The 22,580-nt window shown below is 37.1% G+C and overlaps 1 protein-coding gene across 7 annotated transcripts in view; it reads left to right on the forward strand.

Moving 5' to 3' along the window:
• The window catches only part of CD47 (CD47 molecule), a 48,061-nt gene extending 28,032 nt beyond the window's left edge, over positions 1–20,029 (forward strand). Inside the window, exons 4-12 of one of the 7 annotated variants that reach the window (XR_009213138.1) lie at positions 2,424–2,531; positions 3,734–3,826; positions 4,851–4,943; positions 5,708–5,800; positions 7,713–7,759; positions 11,595–11,626; positions 12,941–12,965; positions 13,889–13,921; positions 15,868–20,029. Coding sequence is in view for 4 of the 7 variants with exons in the window: in XM_032150237.2 (XP_032006128.1) it covers positions 2,424–2,531; positions 3,734–3,826; positions 4,851–4,943; positions 5,708–5,800; positions 11,595–11,626; positions 12,941–12,965; positions 13,889–13,921; positions 15,868–15,872 (482 nt within the window). In the remaining 3 variants the exon portion in view is untranslated. The remainder of the gene's footprint in view (positions 1–2,423; positions 2,532–3,733; positions 3,827–4,850; positions 4,944–5,707; positions 5,801–7,712; positions 7,760–11,594; positions 11,627–12,940; positions 12,966–13,888; positions 13,922–15,867) is intronic. The other 6 variants (XR_009213139.1, XM_032150237.2, XR_009213140.1 and 3 more) reach the window with 6 other exon arrangements.
• The last annotated feature ends 2,551 nt before the right edge of the window (positions 20,030–22,580 follow it).

The following is a 22,580-nucleotide window of genomic DNA, read 5'->3' on the forward strand; positions in this document are numbered from 1 at the left end:
TTTGGATTTCAGATTTTTTCACACTTGGGATCCTCAACGTGTGTGTTTGTTGGAAATGGCTACTTAATTTAGGGAAAAGTTTAAGGTGGCCTGGAAAATAAGTAGTAGTTGAACTAATCAACAGGAACCAAAACTACTTTCAATATATAGTGTACTTACACTCAAAGGGAGACAGACCATTTTATGATGGAACCTTGTCTGTGGTAGTATTTTGTGGTGTTTTATTTTTGTTGCTATTGTTTGCACTGTTTTCTCCTACAACAGCTCTTCTAAGCCTAAAGAGGATAAATTTTATATGAGATTCAAACTCTTATTTTTGTTAAGAAGGATGTAAGTCGCCAGGCATGGTGGCTCACACCTGTAATCCCAGCACTTTGGGAGGCCGAGGCAGGCGGATCATGAGGTCAGGTGCTCGAGATCAGCCTGGCCAACATGGTGAAACCGTGTCTCTACTGAAAAAAAAAAAGAATTCAAAAATTAGCCAGGCCTGGTGGCACATGCCTGTAGTCCCAGCTACTCGGGAGGCTGAGGCAGGAGAATCACTTGAACCTGGGAGGCAGAGGTTGCAGTGAGCCGAGATTGTGCCACTGCACTCCAGCCTGGGTAATGGAGCAAGAGACTCTGTCTCAAAAAAAAGTAAAAGAAAAAATATAGAAGAAGAACATAAGTCAACCTTTTTCCATGAAATTATACTGTACTCTAAGGCAAATTCTTGTTGCTTGATCTTAGTAGCTTTTTTGTGCGTTGACTTAAACCTGGAAGAGTTTCTTATGAATGTTTGATTGATTGTGAGGTGCATTTGAAACAGCTTCTATTTTATAACCCCTTGCAGAACTTTCAAGCTCTATTTAGATAATAATATATATGGGATTAAAATGGAAAATGTGACATATGTCTAGAGAAAGTTCCTTTTTCTGTGTATGTGCCTTTTGTGACTTATACACTCAGTTTCATTCTAGCCAGCATTTGAGCCTAGAAAATAGGGAAGTTATGAGAACTCTGTGCCTTATAAGAAGGCAAGGCTATGACTGAGTATTAGGCACATAAGTCCCAGGGCTGGGCGGAAGTAATGAAATCAAATAAAAACTTGGGGAACTTGCCATAGGATGTTTTCTGATTAATATGAGTTTCTTTTCTCTGATTAATATGGATTTCAGTTACTCAGTTGAAGCTGAGTAACTGAAATCCACATTAATAAATTGGGTATTTATTGCTTAGGACTTATCTCCCCATAAAGAGACTAAAATTGAGGTTATAAAGTATGGGTAGATAGAAATTCCAAAAATATTTAGGTACCTGTCATATACCTTAAACATAGATTTTTATCACAAGCATTTAGGGGCTTATTTATTGCCTTTACTTTATTTAATGTTTGTCACTGTAGAAGAAAAAAAACTAAATGGTAAATATAACATTTAAAATATTTTCCCCTTCATGACAGTCACCCATTGATTACTGTCATGGAGAATATCTCTATGTGGATGACACACAGCAGCATTTCAATCACACGCTGTTTCTTTCTGCTACTCAGTTTGCTTTTGGGTTGCCTTAAACAACTTCCTTGGTGAAAAAATCAACTTCAATATTAACCAAAATTTAAAAGATTCATATATAGTAAAAGAACTAATATTTGCAGATTGATCCATTCCATTCTTCTTTCAGAGGAGATAAGAGATACTTGACGGTAGAGCTAGCAGCAGAAACAATAACATGTATGATGAATCCTGTTGAGTCTGCAGTTTATTTTTATTAAAATATTTTAATTGAACAATTTAAGCTTTTTTTCTTCATCAGGATTTCACAAGGGTGTAATTTGCCCAGTTTTATTCTGTCATTTAAAATAACTAGATTTCCAGATGGTTTACTAATTTTATATAAGGTGGAACAAAATTCTCTTTTTTTCAATATTGTTAATTAACCCGTTATTTCCCATTAGTATTATGTACATCAGTGTTGTGTTGTCAGTTGGAGTGATTTTGCTCCTCAGGGGCATTGACAATGTCTGAAAACAGTTTGATTGACATAACTGGCATCTAGTTACTAGCATCTAGTATGTAGGGGCCAAGGATGCTCCTAAACATTCTATATTATGCAGAGCAGTGTCCCCCCTCCCCCCAGAAAACTTATCTAGCTCAATTTATTACTAATACATCAACCGAGAAAGACTGATGTATAGAACCTCATTTGTTAGTGTAGGAAAATAAGGTGTCACCTATAAATTTACCATCCATATTTATACTGCCGTGACGTTATCCATTTGCTTATGAAGGAGATGTGAGGTGACTTGATGATATGAAGGAGTTGTTCCTCAGAAGTTATTACATTATAGTACTTCTGTGAGTTTGTCTCTGTACCTTGTAAGTTATTAAAATGGCTTCACTTGTGATTGAGTTCATATAATTCTTTGTTTTTCTTTTTTTAAGCACTTAAATATAGATCCGGTGGTATGGATGAGAAAACGATTGCTTTACTTGTTGCTGGACTAATGATCACTGTCATTGTCATTGTTGGAGCCATTCTTTTCGTCCCAGGTAAGATGTGCAGTTCCTAGGCAGGAACGCAGGAAGTAGATGAGTGCATTCCAAGGTGAGGAGGCCTGCATTAGTTTCCTAGGGCTGTTGGAACAGATGACCACAAACCAGGTGGCTTAAACAATAGCAATTCCCTCTCCACGCTGGAGGCCATAAGTCTGAAATCAGGATGTCATCAGGGCCACACTCCCTCTCAAGGCTCTATGGAAGAATCCATTTCTTGCCTCTTCTAGCTTCTGGAATTTGCTGAAGAATGACAGTGTTTATCATTCCTTAGTTTGCGGCAGCATAACTCCACCCTCTGCCTCTCTGGTCACATTGCCTCCTCCTTCCTCTATGTCTTTGCCTCTGTGTTTTGTTAAATCTCCGTCAGCCTCTCTCTTATGAGCACATTTGTCATTGGAATTAGAGCCCACTCATATAATCCAGGGTAAGCTCCTCCTTTCAGATCCTTAACTTCATCATATCTTTTGCCATATAATGCAGTATTCACTTTTTTGCTGTATTAGGTAATATTCACAGGTTTTAGGGATTAGGAGGTAGAAATAACTTTAGGGCCATCATTCAACTCACTACAGAGGAAAACTTCATTGGCCAAGACATGAAAGTGGAATGAATGTGGGAACCAAGTCTGTGGAAATTGGCAGTTGCATTTGGAGGATGGGAATGTGAGTGGGAAATGAGGATGTGTAGCACATGTAAAGAAAAGCAAAGGAAGGCTGGGACTCCACCTAATAACTACAGCACACCATCGTTTCTGGAGAAGAATGCAGTACAGGTGTAATATTTAGGAACATGGGCTTGGCAGCTCTATTGGTATCTGAAATTAGTGAAGACAGCGGGAAGAAGGAGGTGAATTCAGAAGACAACTTGAAAGAACAATTGATTTGACTTTGGGACATACTGAATACAGCAGATGAAGGGAACGGTAAAAGATGAATACACAGTTTCTCATCTGGAATTCTGTAAGCTAGTTAAGAAGGAGGCAGAACCAATTCAAGGTTTCAGCATGTTAAAACTTAAATGTTGAGATTTAGATGTCTTAAGTTTGGTCTTAATAAAAAAATAGTCACTAATTTTGTGCGAGGTTTTCAGGGAAACGTATATTTTTTAAATTTTCACAGTTGTCAAGCACAGAATTTAGATTAGTACATTTAAAAAGTATGTAGGAAAATATTTTAAATGTTTTTATTTATTGACAGGTGAATATTCATTAAAGAATGCTACTGGCCTTGGTTTAATTGTGACTTCTACAGGGATATTAATATTACTTCACTACTATGTGTTTAGTACAGGTGAGTTTTTGTTGTTACAGTATGATTTTGCCTACCTTTTTCATTTACAAAACAGCAGTTTTGGTGAAAATACTCATATAATTTTTTTACAACTCAATAAGAGTAGGTTTATTAAAAGATTTTTCATGCTATTCTTAGTGACATTTTCCCATTCATATTAATTTTAAGGTTATACTAGGTTAGCTTTTTTGTAAAAAGTGATTTTCATATGTATTTGATGCCAATCAGCATAATTTTAAATTATGCCATATAATTTCTTAATGATTATTTTCATATTCTAATTTCAGTTTTTTGAAGTTATAAGTGGATGTTAAACACAGTCTTTCTCTTCTTTTGCTAAGCTTCTGCTTCTGCATTAAGAAGACTGGTTCTATAAAATGGAATTATGAATCACAAATAGTAGACACGTATTTGTTTTAATTAGTAGCAAACCTTAATACTGTAGTTTTAAAAGATGGTATGGATATCCAAACTATAATCAGTATCATTTTCACTGCATTTTGAAAGTAGATCACTACCATATTTATTTATTGCTATTAAAGAGTCACATTTAACACTTGGTCTTAGAGCCTATCTCTGGCTCGTTGTACATTGGAAAGGTATTAGTTTGTTATAAAATGACAGATCTAGAGATAGAGAGCATGATGTTTACAGTCACATATTTGCATAATGGTTCCCTCAGCAAGAGCAATTCTGTGTGCATGTGGGGAAGCCATTCATAATAGCCGTTCATATTGTAAAATGCACAAGTGTGGTAAAAGCAGCATTGTTCTAAGATTTAGGGTAAAAACTTCCAGTCCAGCTTAGCTGACTGTGAAAATTAAAGGCTGCTGAATGTGTGAATTTGGAGCTGACTACTTGTGTGGAAGGGTTATATCACTGAGTTAACATCTACCATCAAACAATGAACTCCAGAGTCAGTCTTTGGTCTTAGGAAATCCCTGATTATACCAAATGCAAGTGGAAGTGATTGCCTTTTAAATACTCTTGACATGCTTCTGTTACATCCTTTTCCTTCCTCCAGCGATTGGATTAACCTCCTTCGTCATTGCCATATTGGTTATTCAGGTGATAGCCTATATCCTCGCTGTTGTTGGACTGAGTCTCTGTATTGCGGGTAAGAGTCATCTTTCTGTAGACCTAATTCGGGTTACTCTTGGACAGAGCTCTTCTTCCTTTTTCTTTTTCTTTCTCTCTTTTTAAAAATATATAGACTTGATTTTTTTTTTTTTAGTGCAGTTTTTGGTTCATGGCAAAATTATTTGGAAAGTACATTCACATACATATTTTTATGTGGACGTAAGTTTTCAATTCCATTTGGGCAAATACCAAGGAGTGCAATTACGGGACTGTAAAGAGTATGTTGTAATAAACTGCCAAACTCTCTGTATCAAAACAGCTGCACCATTTTGTATTATCACCACCAATAAATAAGAGTTTTTGTTTATTCATATACTTGACAGCATTTAGCATTCTGAGCTTTTCTTTTTAAACTTCCAATTTACCCCAGTGGTAATAGTGCTTTCCTCCTTGCTACAAAGATATTAGCTGTGTATATGGCTTGGTGGCTGATTGTTCTAGCACCCAAACTGATATGCCTGTATTTGTGGAAGAGCTTTTAAAATAACTGGGCTCAAATTGGTTGGAGCCTTAGACTTGAAACACCAGTTCCCACTTCTTGATATGATAAGGTATGTGTTATGCAAAGGAGGGCTTTGTTCTTATAATAATTTTGAGTCAGTTTACTGGTTAATAAACATGTATGAATAATTTTTGTTTTTTTATCATTAGAATAACTCTCTTAAAAGTTGGGATTATTACTGTTTTTTAATAAGTTATTTCATATGCTCTTCTAATACAGAATTTTATTTGTTTTTACAGCGTGTATACCAATGCATGGCCCTCTTCTGATTTCAGGTTTGAGTATCTTAGCTCTAGCACAATTACTTGGACTAGTTTATATGAAATTTGTGGGTAAGTCAATCTTATTTTCATTAACCTATGCCAATAATTTCAGATATATCACTTAGAAAATGCTTTTTAGTTTGTTCTTCCAGTTTAGGACCAAAAATGAGAAAATACAATTGGAGTGATTTGAGGATAATTAAAGAGGGTAGAAGACATAGGATTTTTAGTTGGTTCTTCCAGTTTAGGACCAAAAGTCAGAAAATACAATTGGAATGATTTGAGGGTAATTAAAGAGGGTAGAAGACGTATAGGATTAATGAAAAGTTTGGTTTTCAAAGTAGTTTAAAAGAAAATGGCTTTATCTATTAGAATGTGTATCTTTTTATGCTAAGTAAAAGGGGAGAGATCTTTGAGGATCCATTTTAAGTAATAGAATAGGATTTTTAATTGTTCCAGTGTTTCTGTGATAGAGGTCTCCTGCAGAGACCTGTTTGTTTGTCACTTGCTCTTTTTCTTGCAGATGTAGACACCCCTAGACAGGAATTAAAATTCACAATCTATCAATTTTGTTCATTTAAAGAGCAGTTACCTCTAATGCATGACTTTAAAACAGTTCTAGTTAAAACCAATATAATGAAAATATTGAGTTTCAAAATTTAGGCTTTTACTCCTTTTAAAATCAATTATTAATAAGTATAGAATTTACTTCATTGTTTCTAACTTGTATATTTAATCTGCCAATTTTCAAGTAACATTTCTGCATAAATTCTTATTTTTTATTGGGATATATGCACACAGGGAGATATTTTCAATTGTGCCTGAAACTAATGTTATCTTACCTAAGCTCAAGATGTTCCCAATAATGTAATTTATATTAGTTTCCGTTTTTTAAAAAAATCTATATTTTTTATGAAATAAAACATACTCTTAACCACCTATCAAAATAATCAAAAGTTATAAATTAATGGAGTAAAAATATAGTGTTTCTGCTTTGCTTTAGGTAAACTTTGCTGTATGTGTTTCTAAAACTTAATACAAAACTTGAATTGTTATAGTCAAATAATTTCTCATATGACTCACATAATAGTTTCAAAAAACTTTTACCTTAATTTCTGAACTTTGGTTCTTGGTGATTGTTAATTGAATTCAATTCTGTCGTATATGCTGTGTCTTTCTTTAATTAATGCTTATTAGATAAATAATTTAAATGCTTAACCAAAATCTACCTGTCCTTAGCATATGAGTTCATAAGTCTTAGTTGTTGCTCAATGAAATTTTCTAATCTTATACCACATAATGCCATAAAATACAATGGAGACATCTAAAGCAGAATGGAATTCATGTGGTAGCTACAGTGAACATCTTGAATGTTGGTGCATATTCTATTTTTGTTACATCTTCCAATCACCATGTGTCTGGTTCTGGAAGATGACACTCCTGGTTTTGTTGCTCCCCACAAATGCCTGAGAATAGTGTGTGATTTGCAGTATCCATACAACTCTGGTGAAGTAGTATTAGATAATTTTGGCTGATGGGCAGCACGCTCTTATTTTTTCCTCACTATCTGGGTTGTCCTCCCTTTTACTCCCATGCCACCCCATGCCTTCCATATCTAGCATAGAATGATCTTCAGTACAGTTGCCAGCAGGTCTGGTGACAATGCCTCAAGTGGAACTAAGCATTGTCTATCTGCCACCTCCTTAACCTCACTGTCCTGCCTTCTCTGTCACTTACATTCCTCCAAGCCTGTGAAACCACTGTACTGTACCTGTCACTGTTCTGACATTAAAATTAAAATGACTTAAATCCTGACAAGTACCCCAAATTATTTTTTCTTTGTCATAGGTTAGCATATAAGTATACTATATGCTAAAATTTATGCTATATGTTTAACATTTAGTGCAATTTTATTGATATTGTCCTAATTTTATTGATAGTATCCTAAATTAACTTTTTAAATCAACATGTCTGATGCCAGGGTTCAGAGGGACACCTACGGTCAGTTGAAAGGCAAGAAGAGACAAGGTACAGGAAAGTTGCTCTTTAGATAACGTAGTAGACTAGGAGGAACATTAATTTGGTTTGCTTATATAATCTGACTGTGTAAATCTGAATCTGTGTAACATTAAGGTTGCAAATTTGAGCGTTTATATTAGGAAGTTAAAATTTTAAGTGTCTCCCAAATGATTTTTACTCATTGCACGTGTTCTGTTTCAGAAAAGCCTAATGATTGTGTTTTGATTTAAATGCAATAAAATCCTCAGATAGTTAAAAATCCAAGATTTCCCTTCAAGAAGAAGTTAATGTCACCATGAGATTTTTAACTTTTATAATTTTTATTATTTCCAACTTTAAATTTGTAGCCTTAATTTGCTATTTTAAAGAGTAGGCCTTTCACTTTCACTTTCTACAACTTTCTGTGAAAGTGACTTTCTATTTTTTAACTTTTTAAACTGTGTTGTATTTTTTTTTCTTTTATTGGAAGCATTTTAATTTTATAAGATGAGACAAAGGACTGGGCACAATAACTTAATGTGAAAGCATAGAAAAGATTACAAGAAACTAACCAAACTCACTAAAGTTGGGCTTGTTGTTTGTAGAGAACGTTTATATAATTATAAGGGTCGATACTTTCTCATTTTTGAAGCCATTACCAGTTAGTTCAATATAAGGGCATATAGTGTTTTGATACAAATCAATCTGGTAGCAGTAAGAACCATATTTACCAGAACATCCCAGATATTTTAGAATGATGCAGATGCAGAATATATACATAGAATTTATATCTATGTATAGGTATAAATTCAGATATTTTCTTGTTCAATTTAAGGAGAGGTAAATTTGGTATCAATAGAAAAAATGTTTCTGAAAAATTTAAACCCTGGAAATATATTTATGGCATGGAGTCAGATGTTTCAGGGAGAGAAGAACAAATCAAGAAGCATTGCAAGTAAGCTCATAGGCAATGCTTAAGGCTTGTGGTTAAAAAAAATATATATATGGCTGTCAATGTCTTAGGCTCATGGTAGCAGCAGAAATCGTAATAATTCTTTTGTCACATGGGTTATATCCATATTGGAGAGAATTAACTCAGGTGAAATTAACTTGTACACTGTTTGGTTTTATAATATTTAGAGGGATCACAACTGACTGATGTCCCTTTGAAGTACCATTCTTCATAAATCTCTTTTTTCAGAATGGGCCAGCCAAATGTGACATCCCTTGGATATGAGATTTAGAACTAGAAACTATTATTTATACATTATTAGGGAAGAAAAGGAGTTACTTGGCAGTTAGCAATATTCTATTTTGTTTTGTTTTGTTTTTAGAGACAGGGTCTTATTATGTTGACCAGGCTGGCCTCGAGCTCCTGGGCTCAAGCAATGCTCCCACCTCAGCCTCCCAAGTAGCTGGGACTACAGGCATGTGCCACTACACCTGGCAGTGTTTATTCTGATAAATAAATTTATGAGCTCAAAAATGTAATTCTAAAACCTTATCTCTGACCTTTCATATTACCATCAGAAATTTAGATAGCTGTTTAGTTCTCTTTTTCTTTGTAGAACATAGATATAAGGCATGGTTTCATTGAAGTCAGTCGTATATACATGTAACTATCTTGATGTTCCCAAATAAAGCTCTGTATTTCTGCTTGGTTTATTGGGGAGGCTGCTAAATGTAGTGCATCCCAACCCATTTTACCCTGTTCTACTTTAAAAAGAGGTTGGCTTCTTGTTTGGATACAAGGACGAAATCACTCCGCCAGGTTCCTCCACAGTGAGGGAGGCCTATTTAAAGCCGCCCATGGCAATAACAGAAACTGGACTCCTATGAGCTCAGATACATAACTGGGCCTCACAGGGGTGGGACAGTATGTAGTCTAGGAATTGGAAGGATCCGTTCCATATCAAAGAACTGAAGCATCGTGTTGCCCTCTCAGCAGCAAGAGTAAGGTGATGCCCCTGTCAGTTATACTTCCTGAGTTCCTCTGTCTTTGATTCTTTGCCTATTAGCCAGCTAGCTCACCCTCTTCTTTATGCCCCTGTTTTTTATCCTATTCATGCCTTCTCACAGACAGCTTTTCTTACCTACAGCTTTGAGCTCGTCCTTGTCTCCTTTCTGTTTCTTTTTCACTTTCCCTTCCCATCACCAACTTTCTGGTCTTTTTTCTGTTTCTCCTTAGAGTCCAGTGGCAGGGAGAAACTTGTCAGTCCAGTCTGTTGCCATTTTTCCTGTTTGAGAAAGACTCACCAGCTTTTGGCTGGCTCACAGATTGGCTTTCCTTGGGTCAGGACCCACCCTTTTCCCTGCCAGCTTCGGAAGCTTGACAGAGTGCGAGTGTGCAGTGGTGGTAAATAAATAGTAAGGAGCACAGAGCAGTCCTGGAGGCGTGCCTCCATCTGCTGATGAGAAAATCCAGTGCTGTCGTCCAGCCCAGGTCCCAGCCGAATGGACCTCTCTGTTCAGTAGGATCCCCCTCCTGTTGAGTGGTTCATGACATGTTTCTGTTCAATGCTTTTCCGTCTGTAGAATTCTTATTCTGTATTTATTTGGTTTTTTAAATTTTATTTTATTTTTTTTATTTTATTTTTATGAGACGGAGTCTCACTCTGTCGCCCAGGCTGGAGTGCAGTGGCGCAGTCTCCCCGGGTTCACGCCATTCTCCTGCCTCAGCCTCTCCGAGTAGCTGGGACTACAGGCGCCCGCCACCACGCCCGGCTAATTTTTTGGTATTTTTAGTAGAGACGGGGTTTCACCGTGGTCTCGATCTCCTGACCTCGTGATCCACCCGCCTCGGCCTCCCAAAGTGCTGGGATTACAAGCGTGAGCCACTGCGCCCGGCCCAGGTTTTTTTTATTTTTTGAGACGGAGTCTCACTCTGTCGCCCAGGCTGGAGTGCAGTGGCACGACCCCAGCTCACTGCAGCCTCTGCCTCCCAGGCCAAGGGAGATCCTCCCACCTCAGCCTCCCACCTAGCTGGGACTACATGCATCACAGGCATGCACCACAGGCATGCACCACCACGCCAGCTAATTTTTGTATTTTTGGTAGAGACAGGGTTTCATCATGTTGCCCAGGCTGGTCTTGAATGCCTGAGCTCAAGCAATCTATTGATTGCCTCCCAAAGTGCTGGGATTACAGGTGTGAGCCACCACCACCGGCCTTCTCATTTGTTTTTTTATAAGGAAGCGTTCTCCTTCCCTACCCAACTAGGGTATTCTTTTCCCTTTCATCACTTTGCTCATGTCCTGTATTCCTTCAGCTTCATTAATGAATCCATTTGGAAGCAATGAAAAAGGCAAGTCAGAAAGCTAAGAAGAAATACATAGAGGAATACTCAGAGCGATCTGAGTATTTTCTTTAGTTTGTTAGCTCTTTGGAGCTTTGAAGCTGGAAAGACCCAGGGAGTGGTGTGGAGAAAGAGACTGAGCTGTAAGAAACAGGAGCAGTGAGCTAAGGGAGATGGAGTAGTGGGGACAAATTCTGGCACATTCTGTCTACACCCTGTGTAGATAGAGGAGGGAGGATGGAGCGCCCATGGTGGGGTATGTTGGTGACAGCATTTTCCCACCAGCCAGTGTAACAAGTGGCTGATTTGGGGGAAAGATGGCATGAACAAATGAGAGAATGTGTTTACTATTTGATGTAGGTGGGTTATTTGCTTCATTTTTCAAATCAGTATATATAATCAAGAATATTCAGCATGTTTGAATAGACTGTCAGAGCTGGAACTCTTTCATTAACATCTCTGGCACCTTTAGTTTTAGCCCTGAAGATTTTATCTTAAAATTAAACATTACCAAATGCCTTAGTTTATTTCATTTATTAAATTTATATTCTTATTTGTTATTTATATCAGCTTCCAATCAGAAGACTATACAACCTCCTAGGGTAAGTTAAAGCTTATTAAGTGAATTGTGAATGATCATTTGAGGGATTAGACTGAGGAAATTGGTGATTGAGATATTTTGCTATCTGTTTAGTGTCACGTCAAATTAAGAGAATGTTGAAGTCATTGCATGACCTTTGCATGAATGGGTCCAGTTCTATTTTAAAACCTGTGTTTGGTCATTTTAATATTAATGGGATGGAATAAATGATTTATTAAGATTGTACTGACTTCTCACACCCAGAACTGGAAAGTAGGAATAATGGCTATATTATCTCTGCAATCAGAAGGAAGCTGATTCCAATATATCACCTCGACCTGTTGGATTCATTGGATGTGCATACACTGAATGACAATTTCAGGCTTAAAAATGAGGAGAAATCTATACTAAATTGACATCATTAAAAATTATCTATAAAATAAATGTAAATATTGCTGAAAACTTCTATTCGGAGTTATGATTCGACCCTCTGCCATACAAATGTTTTATAAACATTTTTTTCCTTAAAACTGTGCTTAAGGTTTCATTGTACCTTAGATGCTTTATTAAGCCATCTGAGAAAATTCCAAGAAAGGAGTAATTTTAGGGGGGCATAAATGAAGAGAAAAGCATGTTTATAAACATAGACTTATCACAGTGACAGGCCCAAGAGCTATTTTGTGGAGATAAACTCTGGAAAGGATTATATTGTACTTAGCTTCCTGTAATGGAGTGATGATAGATTTATCTGGAATGCCAAAGGGAGTCTTCTGTCTGTGGCCGGAGGTAGAGGTCACATATGCTTCTAAGTCTGATAAGCCTCAGTGTGCCTAAAGGGCAGGCGGGGCAGGTATGTGTGTCTACCACAGGGGTATATTCTAGAAAGATTGGTGCCATAGCTATGTTGGTCACAAGAGGCCAGCAACTTAACTGGACCTGTAAATCCTAACATGTTTTCTTTCCTGGTTACTGAGTTCAATTTGCGATACTTAAAGATGATTCTGTTTTGCTTCCACCTCTTCACTGTATTATTTATTCTGTTGTTGCCATTTATGCTTGTACTTTCATATTTTTAGAAGCTAGAATTTCTTGAGCTGAGAGTGGTGAAGTGGGATATTCTGTTTAGAAAAATAATATTAAGAGAATAATACAGTTATTATTAAACTATTAACCAGACTTGGCAAGCTTTGCTTTAACATTTACAGCCTTATTTCATTGTTTTTTTTTTTTTTGACTGTAGGATTTACTGCTTACTACATAATTTAAATATTAGCATATATAAGTTTTACTATAAAATAATATGACATTATGTAAATATATTTTAAATATTTTTCAGAAAGCCGTAGAGGAACCCCTTAATGGTATGTGGTTATTTCACTCTTAATCCCTTACCAGATCATAATTTGAACTGGCCCACAAAACAGTTAGAATGCCCCGTCTATGCCTTGGGAAGAATCTAGGTTTTTCTCCTCTTTTTCTCTTTCCTTGGCATCTCTACTCTTGATTATTCATCAAGAATTATGGGCTGGGCGCGGTGGCTCACGCCTGTAATCCCAGCACCTTGGGAGGCCGAGGCGGGCGGATCACGAGGTCAAGAGATCAAGACCATCCTGGCCAACATGTTGAAACCCTGTCTCTACTGAAAATACAAAAATTAGCTGGGCATGGTGGTGTGTACCTGCAGTCTCAGCTACTCAAGAGGCTGAGGCAGGAGAATTGCTTGAACCTCGAAGGCGGAGGTTGCAGTGAGTTGAGATCATGCCACTGCACTCCAGCCTGGTGACAGAGTGAGACTCCGTCTCAAAAAAAATAAAAAATTATGAATATTACTTTTATAATATACTCACGGCTGGGAAAAATGCACTATTCTGTGTCTAAGTACCTGCTTACCTTAACCAAGTGATATTTGGGCAAGGGGATCATTGCCTTTTGGTACTGGCTGAGACGAAGCATGGCACCCCCTAGTAGAGAAGGATCCCAATTACTTCCAATTTCTGATGTACACATTTTAGAAAGATACAGGCTATTGCCACAGAGTGAGACCAAAACATCTCATTTTCTTTCTTTGTAAACCTAGATCTGATTTCCCAACTAAGTCTGTTTCCTTTGTAAATGCTGTGGGTATGATCCACAGAAAGGCTACATAATAAAATGATAGCTTTACAATTAATTTGGCTGTAGAGTTGTAGACTAGTTAGCATATCATTGCATATTTATTTATTTAGAAATGATTTCCAATTGTGGAACCTCACTAACTGCCTGCTTGGCTTGTTACTAATCCTAGCATTCAAAGAATCAAAAGGAATGATGAATGATGGTAAGTATAAAATGCACTTAATAATTATAGATCAATTAAAACATGGACATTGGAAAACAAAAAAGCTTCTTGAAAATGTGGCTCTGTTTTAGTAAAAGGGACACTGTCAGATGATAAAGGTTCACATTTCTTGATGTATACAACTTAAATCTACTTTGCTAAAAATTGCAAAACTACTACTGTAAAAACTGTAGAGTGTCACGAATCAGACTCCAGTCATATGGCTCCCAGCAAAGAGAAATTACCACTTTTTGTAAAACGTTTTTCAGATTCAGTGTCTGGTGACTGTAACTTTAAAATGCCTTTTATAAGGCACATAAATAATCTGGCACTAATCTTTATAATTTTGACAGCGTTTCTTTTATGCTTGTGTTGGTGATTTTGTTGCATTTAACCCATGGGGACTTAACATCTCTGCTTTTCCAATCAGGAGCTTGGTTCTAACCTTCTGGGAGATGATTAAAGATAGAGGTTGAGAGAGAGAGAGATGTTTCGTCCTCAGCTTTTGCTTCTATTTTTTTTTTTAAAAGAACTCTGGGCTAATAACTTCTAATCTTTATAGAATATTTCAAAGACATATATTTGTTCTTAAAGATACATAGGTTTGAGATATTGAGTGCTACAAGCATTTATTTTGGTTTTACCTTAACATATTATGATTCCTCAGTTTTGTTGGCATTTAGTAACTATGTTTATGTTTTTATCTTATCAAAAATATCTTCTTACCTTTGATATTTATTATCACTCCTCGGTCATGTAAATAGTTTGCTTCATATTTTCCTGTTTTAAAGTCTGTGACCTTACCTGCCCACTTCTGTAGCAAAGTGCAGCATTTAACTCAGGAAGCTATATTTGCATAAGATTAAAAACATTCCAATCATGCATTGGTGAACAAAGTTTAAAACAACGTGTATTCAACATGGAGTCACAGAATGATCCTACTTTTGTATGTTTGTGTCACAGCCTTTAAAAGTATGTTTTGTTATATAAGCCATTACCCTTCTAAAAAAGACTATAGTTCACAGGAATAAATTAAAAGACATAACAAAACGTAAAAGAACTGGTACCAGGAATTGTGGCCATGGTTTGTTCCAGTAACTGTGGCATGGCATGGTTTGTTCCAGGAATTGTGGCATGGTTTGTTCATGTTTACATTCTGACGTCCTATTTTTTTTTTAATTTCTATGTCCTTTCCTTTTCTTTGGTGGTGTCATTGTTCTGTAGTTGTATGAAGAAACTAAACTTTTCTCCATTTTCAGGAAAGCAACCTAAGAATCTTGAGTGCCTCTTCCTTTGTTAATTTCTCTTAAGATGTGACTTTTTTAAACTACTGCATCAGGAAATATTGTAAAACAGTTTTGCCTTGAATATTTGTGATGAAATCTACGATGATCTTCAAGATTCTCTTAATTTTGCTAATATTCAGCTGATCAGAATTTGTTTTTAAAATGTCTGTCTGGTGGGTACTTCCCACTGACAACTGCTTATTGCTCACAGTATGTCTGCCTTGTCAATGAATGAGGTTCAGGGTGCTTCCTAGGGATCAGAGTCAGTACCATTTTTCTCTTTCACCTACAGCTGATCAGATGTTTATTTTACTTACATTAAATGAATGGTGGAGATCCAAAGTGAATATTATAGAATATTATTCTAGGATCAACGTCTTTTGCTTTGAAAAATCAACATCTCTTGGCTTTTCCTCAGCCAACCCAGCAAACAGAGATTATCAGACTCTGTTGATTTTTTACTTTAATTTGGCATTGGCCTTTTTCTTACTGAAATTAAAAAGGCTAATGATTTGCCTGGTTTCTGTCTCTGACCTTTGCAGATCTGTTTTCTTAATTTTCAGATACTATATATCTGAAACTTTTTTTAATGCGTCAACTTTTTAATGGATAGAAAATAGACACAAATAGTGATTATGTGTTCATTTTTCAATTTTCCAGAATAACTGAAGTGAAGTGATGGACTCCGATTTGGAGAGTAGTAAGACGTGAAAGGAATACACTTGTGTTTAAGCACCATGGCCTTGATGATTCACTGTTGGGGAGAAGAAACAAGAAAAGTAACTGGTTGTCACCTATGAGACCCTTACGTGATTGTTAGTTAAGTTTTTATTCAAAGCAGCTGTAATTTAGTTAATAAAATAATTATGATCTATGTTGTTTGCCCAATTGAGATCCAGTTTTTTGTTGTTATTTTTAATCAATTAGGGGCAATAGTAGAATGGACAATTTCCAAGAATGATGCCTTTCAGGTCCTAGGGCCTCTGGCCTCTAGGTAACCAGTTTAAATTGGTTCAGGGTGATAACTACTTAGCACTGCCCTGGTGATTACCCAGAGATATCTATGAAAACCAGTGGCTTCCATCAAACCTTTGCCAACCCAGGTTCACAGCAGCTTTGGGCAGTTATGGCAGTATGGCATTAGCTGAGATGTGTCTGCCACTTCAGGCAGGAATTTGGTTGGGAGCATCTTGTATGATCTCTGTATGATGTGATATTGATGGAGATAGTGGTCCTCATTCTTGGGGGTTGCCATTCCCACATTCCCCCTTCAACAAACAGTGTAACAGGTCCTTCCCAGATTTAGGGTACTTTTATTGATGGATATGTTTTCCTTTTATTCACACAACCCCTTGAAACCCTGTCTTGTCCTCCTGTTACTTGCTTCTGCTGTACAAGATGTAGCACCTTTTCTCCTCTTTGAACATGGTCTAGTGACACGGTAGCACCAGTTGCAGGAAGGAGCCAGACTTGTTCTCAGAGCACTGTGTTCACACTTTTCAGCAAAAATAGCTATGGTTGTAACATATGTATTCCCTTCCTCTGATTTGAAGGCAAAAATCTACAGTGTTTCTTCACTTCTTTTCTGATCTGGGGCATGAAAAAGCAAGATTGAAATTTGAACTATGAGTCTCCTGCATGGCAACAAAATGTGTGTCACCATCAGGCCAACAGGCCAGCCCTTGAATCGGGGTTTATTACTGTTGTATCTATGTTGCATGATAAACATTCATCACCTTCCTCCTGTAGTCCTGCCTCGTACTCCCCTTCCCCTATGATTGAAAAGTAAACAAAACCCACATTTCCTATCCTGGTTAGAAGAAAATTAACGTTCTGACAGTTGTGATCGCCTGGAGTACTTTTAGACTTTTAGCACTCGTTTTTTACCTGTTTGTGGATGTGTGTTTGTATGTGCAAACGTATGAGATAGGCACATGCATCTTCTGTATGGACAAAGGTGGAGTACCTACAGTAGAGCAAAGGTTAATTTTGTGCTTTTAGTAAAAACATTTAAATACAAAGTTCTTTATTGGGTGGAATTATATTTGATGCAAATATTTGATCACTTAAAACTTTTAAAACTTCTAGGTAATTCGCCACGCTTTTTGACTGCTCACCAATACCCTGTAAAAATACGTAATTCTTCCTGTTTGTGTAATAAGATATTCATATTTGTAGTTGCATTAATAATAGTTATTTCTTAGTCCATCAGATGTTCCCGTGTGCCTCTTTTATGCCAAATTAATTGTCATATTTCATGTTGGGACCAAGTAGTTTGCCCATGGCAAACCTAAATCTATGACCTGCTGAGGCCTCTCAGAAAACTGAACATGCTAGCAAGACAGCTCTTCTTGAAAAAAAAATATGTATACACAAATATATACGTATATCTATATACACGTGTATCTATATATATGTGTGTATATATATACATACATGTATATTCTTCCTTGATTGTGTAGCTGTCCGAAATAATAACATATACAGAGGGAGCTGTATTCCTTTATACAAATCTGATGGCTCCTGCAGCACTTTTTCCTTCTGAAAATATTTACATTTTGCTAACCTAGTTTGTTACTTTAAAAATCAGTTTTGATGAAAGGAGGGAAAAGCAGATGGACTTGAAAAAGATCCAAGCTCCTATTAGGAAAGGTATGAAAATATTTATAGTAAAATTTTTTATAAACTAAAGTTTTACCTTTTAATATGTAGTAAACTCTCATTTATTTGGGGTTCACTCTTGGATCTCATCCATCCATCGTGTTCTCTTTAATGCTGCCTGCCTTTTGAGGCATTCACTGCCCTAGACAATGCCACCAGAGGTAGTGGGGGAAATGCCAGATGAAACCAACTCTTGCTCTCACTAATTGTCAGCTTCTCTGGATAAGGGACCACAGCAGCAGGAGTCCTCCTGCTTGGGCACCATTGGGCCAGTTCCTTCTCTTTAAATCAGATTTGTAGTGGCTCCCAAATTCCATCACATCACATTTAAATTGCAGACAGTGTTTTGCACATCATGTATCTGTTTTGTCCCATAATACGCTTTTTACTCCCTGATCCCAGTTTCTGCTGTTGACTCTTCCATTCAGTTTTATTTGTTGTCTGTTCTCACAGTGACACCATTTGTTCTTTTCTGCAACAACCTTTCCAGCTACTTTTGCCAAATTCTATTTGTCTTCTCCTTCAAAACATTCTCCTTTGCAGTTCCTCTTCATCTGTGTAGCTGCTCTTTTATCTCTTAACTTACCATTCCTATAGTACTTTATGCATCTCTGCTTAGTTCTATTAGTTTTTTGGTCTTGCTCTTCTCCCTTGATTTTAAAATTCCTTCTATAGCTAGAGCTTTTCTTTCTTCCGCTCTCTTCCTGCAGTGTTTTGCATACATCAGAAGCTAGGTACATAAGTTAAATGATTGAGAGTTGGCTGTATTTAGATTTATCACTTTTTAATAGGGTGAGCTTAAGAGTTTTCTTTCTTTCTTTTTTTTTTTTTTTTTTTGACAAATTTCACATGCTCTAAAAACCTTCAAAGGTGATTATTTTTCTCCTGGAAACTCCAGGTCCATTCTGTTTAAATCCCTAAGAATGTCAGAATTAAAATAACAGGGCTATCCCATAATTGGAAATATTTCTTTTTTTCAGGATGCTATAGTCAATTTAGTAAGTGACCACCAAATTGTTATTTGCACTAACAAAGCTCAAAACACGATAAGTTTACTCCTCCATCTCAGTAATAAAAATTAAGCTGTAATCAACCTTCTAGGTTTCTCTTGTCTTAAAATGGATATTCAAAAAGGGGGATCTGTGGTGTATGTATGGAAACACATACTCCTTAATTTACCTGTTGTTGGAAACTGGAGAAATGATTGTCGGGCAACTGTTTATCTTTTATTGTATTTTATTTGGTTGAGGGATTTTTTTATAAACGGTTTTACTTGTGTCATATTTTAAAATTACTAACTGCCATCACCTGCTGGGGTCCTTTGTTAGGTCATTTTCAGTGACTAATAGGGATAATCCAGGTAACTTTGAAGAGATGAGCAGTGAGTGACCAGGAAGTTTTTCTGCCTTTAGCTTTGACAGTTCTTAATTATGATCGTGGAAGACCAGCTTTCTCATAAATTTCTCTTTTTGGAAAAAAAGAAAGCATTTGTACTAAGCTCCTCTGTAAGACAACATCTTAAGTCTTAAAAGTGTTGTTATCATGGCTGGTGAGAGAAGAAAACATTTTGTTTTTATTAAATGGAGCGTTATTTACAAAAAGCCATTGTTGAGAATTAGATCCCACATCTTATAAATATCTATTAACCATTCTAAATGAAGAGAACTCCAGTGTTGCTATGTGCAAGATCCTCTCTTGGGAGCTTTTTTGCATAGCAATTAAAGGTGTGCTATTTGTCAGTAGCCATTTTTTTGCAGTGATTTGAAGACCAAAGTTGTTTTACAGCTGTGTTACCGTTAAAGGTTTTTTTTTTTTATATATGTATTAAATCAATTTATCACTGTTTGAAGCTTTGAATATCTGCAATCTTTGCCAAGGTACTTTTTTATTTAAAAAAAAATAACTTTGTAAATATTACCCTGTAATATTATATATACTTAATAAAACATTTTAAGCTATTTTGTTGGGCTATTTCTATTGCTGCTACAGCAGACCACAAGCACATTTCTGAAAAATTTAATTTGTTAATGTATTTTTAAGTTGCTTATATTCTAGGTAACAATGTAAAGAATGATTTAAAATATTAATTATGAATTTTTGAGTATAATACCCAATAAGCTTTTAATTAGTGCAGAGTTTTAATTAAAAGTTTTAAACCAGTCCAATGTGTTTCATAATTATTTTTTAATTTTCTCCATGGTGCAGTGAAAACGTCACATGAGAAAGCAGGAGACCTGGGTGTTAGTCCTGGCTACACTACCAGCTAGCAGAGGACCTGGGAAAGCTGCTTCCCTGGATCTCAGTGTCCGTCTCTGCCTGTAGAATGAGATAAGTCTCTTCAAGACTGAAATGTATGGCTCTCCATTTTAATTATCAGTTAGGACTATTGATTACAAGTGAAAGAAAACTTAAATCTAAGAAAAATGGGATCTATTGGCTAACGTAACCTGAAAATTCAGACACACAGCTGGATCCTGGGCCTCCAAAAAGTGTGATAAGGCCACAATGTCTTGCCAGCTCTCAGCTTTACTGTCCTTCGTGTGGCTTTACCCTCCCAGGTTCCTGTGATGGAAAATGGCAAGCTGCAATCCCAAACCCATTTTCTTCCAGGTTCAGGGAGAGTAGAGGGGTGAAAAAGAGCGCATGTCTCCCTCTTAATATTCCTGTCCACGCTGGGTTGCACCTCACCTCGGTGCTCTGACTGGGTCACGTGCCATGCCTCCTTCAGTCACTGAGGCCAAGCGTCTCTGGCGCTGAGTCCCTAGTCTAGACTGGAGTGGAGGTGCTGGGCTCCATCTGAGCACATGTACCTGGCTGGAGGTGCCAGGCGGAGGGGAAGTTCACCTGAAGCAAACTCTGGGGGTCTTTCCAGATGATGAGATGTCATTTGATTTGGGGCACAGTATTCCTAGTCAACGCTTCATTCCTTCAGGTCTGTACTCTATGATTCTGCATTATATGTGTGATCGTAGACCATTTGAACGGAAAATAATATTTGGCAGCAAAATACCATCTTGTTCCTTACCTCATAGGCAATTTAAATTTTATGCACTTATGAGAACTTTTCACTCTCAGCAGGGGTAACTAATGGAGTTCAGAAAGCATTTAATGGCCTGCCTCCTGCACTGAAAGCTGCTCTGTGCAGCACAGAACTGTACTCAACCTGATTGAACTCCCACGGAGGGGTAGGCTTCCAAACGCAACTGAATTTCATTTTGGTGCAGCAACTTTCTGCCTCAAGGCCTTAGCTTTGATAGCTTTAGAAAATAATGGGTATGGTAACACTATGCAGGTAAGACATGGTTTTACCAGTAGCTCAGAGATTTAAGCACAATTGGCAGTGTTTGATGTTAGAAGTAATCTTTATTTTTTGTAAGCTTCATACTAAGTACTCATTCACCAAATCAGAGGGAAATGAGGTATTTACCCCTAAGTTATGGATACTTGGCCTGGTTATTTTGTGTATCTATGACAATATAGAGTAATGGACTTAATGATTAGAACTCTATGTACTTAGCAAGTATTTATTTAATCACTTGAATAGCAGGCAGCAACTTTTCAGCTCTGATGATAGCCAGTTGTGAAAGACTAGGCATATTTTCCAAATCTGGATGATGAGAAATGCTTGGTAAGAAGTCCAGTTTGGAGAGAAGTGATTTGTAAGTCTAAAGATGGCAATCTTATGTCAGTTTTGAAGCCAGACTGCAAGATTGCTACCATTGCTCACTTAATGGACAGGCTTTCTGGAAGCCTCTACTGAAAATAATCTTATCTGATCGTAGGCCTCCCTTAATAAAAAACAAAACTATAATGTTGCTTCCTAATTTCCTCTGGGTTGCCTAAGAAATTCTTCAAGATTAAACTAACAGCCTGTAAGTGGTTTGACTTTCTAAACAAGTGGATTATTTGAAAAATTTAAATGTATTGTTTATAACACCAGCCAGACACTTCCTCACACCTATAATCCCAGCACTTAGGGAGGCCGAGGTGGGTGGATTGCTTGAAGCCAGGAATTTGAGACCAGCCTGGGCAATGTGGCAAAATCCTGCTTCTACAAAAAATACAAAAAATAGCTGGAGGTGCTTGTGGGTACCCATAGTCTCAGTTGCTTGAGAGGCTGAGGTGGAGGGATCGCTTGAGCCCTGGATATAGGCTGCAGGAAGCCATGATCACAGCACTGCACTCCAGCCTGGGAGATAGAGCGAGACCCTGTCTCAAAAAATAATAATTAAAATAACAAAGCATGGAATATGTCTTTCGTGGAGCTCTCTTAAGTTTTACTCATTTTTATTAAAAATACTGTTTGTGGAGGGTGTTGTAGTTAAGCTGCACTGTGGGCAGAGGGGACCACTGTGTCTCTACCAATCATCATATATGTCACAGATTCTGTGGGGAAATATGTCTCTGGCATGCTAACTGGAAACAACTGGAACCTTTGCTCTCCCTACCATTGCAGCCTCCTCCTCCAGCAGTTGCAGGACTAGTGGCCCTACCACATGGGATGAGAGCCCTGTGGCGGCTGCCTCCAGCCCCTGCCTCCCAGGCAGCTCATTCTAAGAATGCTCCTTATTCTCTGGGGAGTTTCCATCCACAGCTCAACCAAACGTTTTTGGAATGTGACGTTTATAAGTGTCACTTGTGCAAGTTGCATATATTTGGTAACCCGAGTAAACCTTTCTTTATTGCAATACTATCAAGTATTCACTTCTCAC

Source organism: Hylobates moloch, unplaced genomic scaffold (assembly GCF_009828535.3).
Source record: "Hylobates moloch isolate HMO894 unplaced genomic scaffold, HMol_V3 SCAFFOLD_4, whole genome shotgun sequence".
NCBI classification, from domain to species: domain Eukaryota; kingdom Metazoa; phylum Chordata; class Mammalia; order Primates; family Hylobatidae; genus Hylobates; species Hylobates moloch.